The sequence below is a fragment of the Triturus cristatus genome, chromosome 6, assembly GCF_964204655.1.
Source record: "Triturus cristatus chromosome 6, aTriCri1.1, whole genome shotgun sequence".
Taxonomy (NCBI): Eukaryota; Metazoa; Chordata; class Amphibia; order Caudata; family Salamandridae; genus Triturus; species Triturus cristatus.
This window is the reverse complement of record NC_140589.1, coordinates 1,861,245,878-1,861,249,060: the sequence shown is the minus strand read 5'-3', so window position 1 is coordinate 1,861,249,060 and position 3,183 is coordinate 1,861,245,878. Positions and strand designations below refer to the sequence as shown.

The 3,183-nt window shown below is 48.2% G+C and overlaps 1 protein-coding gene across 1 annotated transcript; it reads left to right on the top strand.

The window, feature by feature from the left end:
• The first annotated feature begins 2,275 nt into the window (after window positions 1–2,275).
• LOC146822218 (protein LDOC1-like) lies at window positions 2,276–2,824 on the top strand. The gene has a single exon (XM_085609984.1). The coding sequence runs from the start codon at window positions 2,276–2,278 to the stop codon at window positions 2,822–2,824; it is 549 nt and encodes a 182-aa protein (XP_085466110.1).
• Window positions 2,825–3,183: the final 359 nt, after the last annotated feature.

Sequence of the window (3,183 nt, the reverse complement as noted above, 5' to 3'; positions counted from 1 at the left end):
CGGTTAGCCGAGCCAACCTGTCATTAGCTTCGAAAGCTGTTGTTAGCTTTCAAATTACAGGTTTTATAAGATTCTTTTAGTACATTTCAGGTATGTACAGCTCCCTTCCCCCTATCTACAGACCAAGCTGAGCCTAAAATCAGAAACACAAGCAAATATTTCACGCCAACATCAGTTGTCATACACTCCTGAAACTGATACCTGTCACTGGAGCCTTGCACTTTAATCCGCAGTTGAAGAAGCAGCACTTCCAATCCTTTTTGCAGTCATCATCACTCTTGCACTGTGGGACATCTGGTTTTATGCACTTCTTGTTGTCTTTGGGGCACTTTCCTGGCTTTGGTAAAACTGAAAAAAAAATTGAATGTGTTACTTTGTGTCTTTTCTTGAACCAAACCATGATAGCAGATGGTGACCCAAGTAATGTTCTGCTAATGAGCAGGGTTTAGGGGGAGTTGTTTATGAGTGACTGTAAAGTCCAGGTTTGATTGTGTTTCTCTGTCATTTCTTGTCTCTCCTATATCACAGGCTGTCCTTGACATCTGCAACATGAGGAAGGTACTTTACAGACAGAGGAACATGTTACATCTGGCACTACCTATGTACATTGAAGGCCTTCTGCCTGAATTAGTACAGCAACACTGAGGGACATATCAGGTATTGTGTTTATGATAATTCCCCCTTTAGTATGGCACAAAAGGTGAGCACCGGAAGCAGTTTCAAGGTGGGGCTCCAGTTACATTTGTCATTTGGAACAGTGGTGATCTGTTGGGCAATTATTTCAAGGTCTAAGTTTGATAATATTGGTGAACACAACAAGAAGCGGGTTAATGGCAAATGAGGACTAAAAAAAAAAGAAAAAAAAAAAAAAGAAAAAAAAAAAAAAGAAGCTCATGCATGAGGTTTGCTTTAATTGAGGCCATGCCAGTGAGCGCATAGGGCTCTCTTATAATGGTAACCTGGTTAAGGATTTTCACTCTGTAGTAAATCCTAGATCTTCCATGACAATCCCTAGCTGAAAATATTTTTTTATTTTCAATCCCCACTCAGGAAACAGCAGAAAAATCATTTACAGTTATTTTGTCAGGAAGCAGGCACAGCGGCGCCTAGCTTGCGGGGTTTTAACGGTATAAACTACATTTCCCAGGATGCACAGGCGGATGCAGGCTTAAAAGCGCGTTGTTTGCGGGAGCAGGCGCGCGTAATTCCATCGTGATTTCCGTCATGGCCAGCAGTCTCCGTCATGAAGAGCAGTCTCCGCAGTGCCCTCATCAGGCCACACGGAGTTCCGGTGAAGACGTCAAGGGGCCAGTTCGGAGACGCGCTGAAACCGTGAGTTACCGCGGGGGAGTGTTGCTACCACTCAAGCGGTTTGCGAAACCTTGTTACTTTAGTACCTCATAGGGGGATCAAAGGACGGCTGCCGTCTGTTCCGACGGGAGGACGAGGAGACGCCGAGACCTTCATTCCTGGAGTATTTTTGTTTTCTTTGTTGCCTGTGTTCTGTGCACAGCGGAGCGCAGCGGTGATTCAAACCGTACGCCGCTGTGTGTGTGCTTAGCGGGACTTATCCTAATCACTCCAGGTTGCGGGGAGAGTGAATGCGGTGACAACAACCGCTGACTTGTCAGGTGACTCTGCCTGTTCAGTATCTTACAAAACCATCAGGGAACATTACGGAGGGTAGCGGTGATGGAACCGCATTCGGCCGTAAACTTCAAGGGGGGAAGAGATGCGTAAACCATTGCAAGACATTGAATGTTGCAAACTAGATTGAATTTGACCTGAGGGTTTATTCTTTGACTGCGCACCCCAATTGGAGGCAGAGGAAAGATTTTCTGGGGTACGTGTGGTTGAGTACGAGCTGGTGCAGAGTGCCTGGAAGGGGGGAGTATAACTTCATTAATGTTTGTGGTATTTCCTTCCAGAACGGAATTGTCTCCACGGCTGTGATAGGCTTTCGGTGGGGAAGTTGGCAACGTTCCTCTTTCCCAGGTATAGCAAAAGACTTATAGCGAGAATACATGAGGGTAGTTTCTTGTGCATAAATTCTCATGCCTTTGTTCCTTTCTGATACAGGTTCTAACTCCCCGGCTAATCCCTTCCCTAACCCTTCCCTCGCCTGATCCCTCGAACACCCTGTTTGCTTCATCGGGGTGTTGGTGATATCAGGAGGTGGACCCTTTTTCTACTGCCGCTGGATCCCGTGGAGCGTATCCTGACAGAATTACGCGCCCACGTATTTAGCTCTGCCCGATCCAGGGGTGGTGGAAAAATGGCTTCAATGGACGATGTCCTTCAGGCCTTGTTGGCGGTCCAACAAGAATTGGCAGCCTCAAAGGCAGAGACCGCGGTCTTGAGGGATAAAGTAGAGAGGTTGTCTCGGAACCCCTTTGACGCCTCTACAGTAGCCTCACAAATTCAGGTCATGGTGCCTCCGCCTATCCCCCCGGCTAGTCCGGAGAGATATGCGGGAGACCCATCGAAGGTACAGGTCTTTCTGACACAGATTATGCTGCATTTCTCTTGTAAGCCGGCCTCGTTTCCCACTCACCATTCAAGAGTAGCTTTTGCCATATCCTATCTGATAGGGGATGCGGCCAACTGGGCCGTCCCACTGGTAAGGAACAATGATGCGGTCCTTTCCGATTGGGCGGCATTTCGGGTGGAATTTGAAAGAGTCTTCGATCGTAGGGCCACCACTTTTAGCGCGGATAGGGAGCTCCTGGACCTTAAACAAGGGAAGAATGAGTTGGTCTCGTATCTCACTACCTTTAATAGGCTTGTGGTAGAGACGGCGTGGCCGGAAGAGAAAAGAATGTAGTTATTCTATCAGGGATTAAGGGACGAGCTAAAAGATGTGTTGGCTCAGATAGATCCCCAACCTACGACGTGTACAGAGATGATAAATCTGACCTTAAGGTTGGATGGTCGGTTGGCCGAGCGAGGGGGTGACAGAAGGCGGTGGGACAGAGGACCCGGCCGCTCGGAGAGAACCCCTCGGAGACAGGTAGAAGCACAGGCGTCGGGGTCAGAACCCATGGCGATAGGGGCCGTTCGAACACCTTTGACAAGGGAATAAAGAGAGAATCGAAGGGTGCATGGGTTGTGCATGTATTGCGGCAAAGGGGGACATTATGTGAGGGAATGCCCTTCCAAACCCAAAAACGCAGGGGCCTGGCC

Coding starts and splice junctions, on each gene's coding strand:
- LOC146822218 (XM_085609984.1), top strand. CDS start 2,276: ATGGCTTCAATGGACGATGTCCTTCAGGCCTTGTTGGCGGTCCAACAA.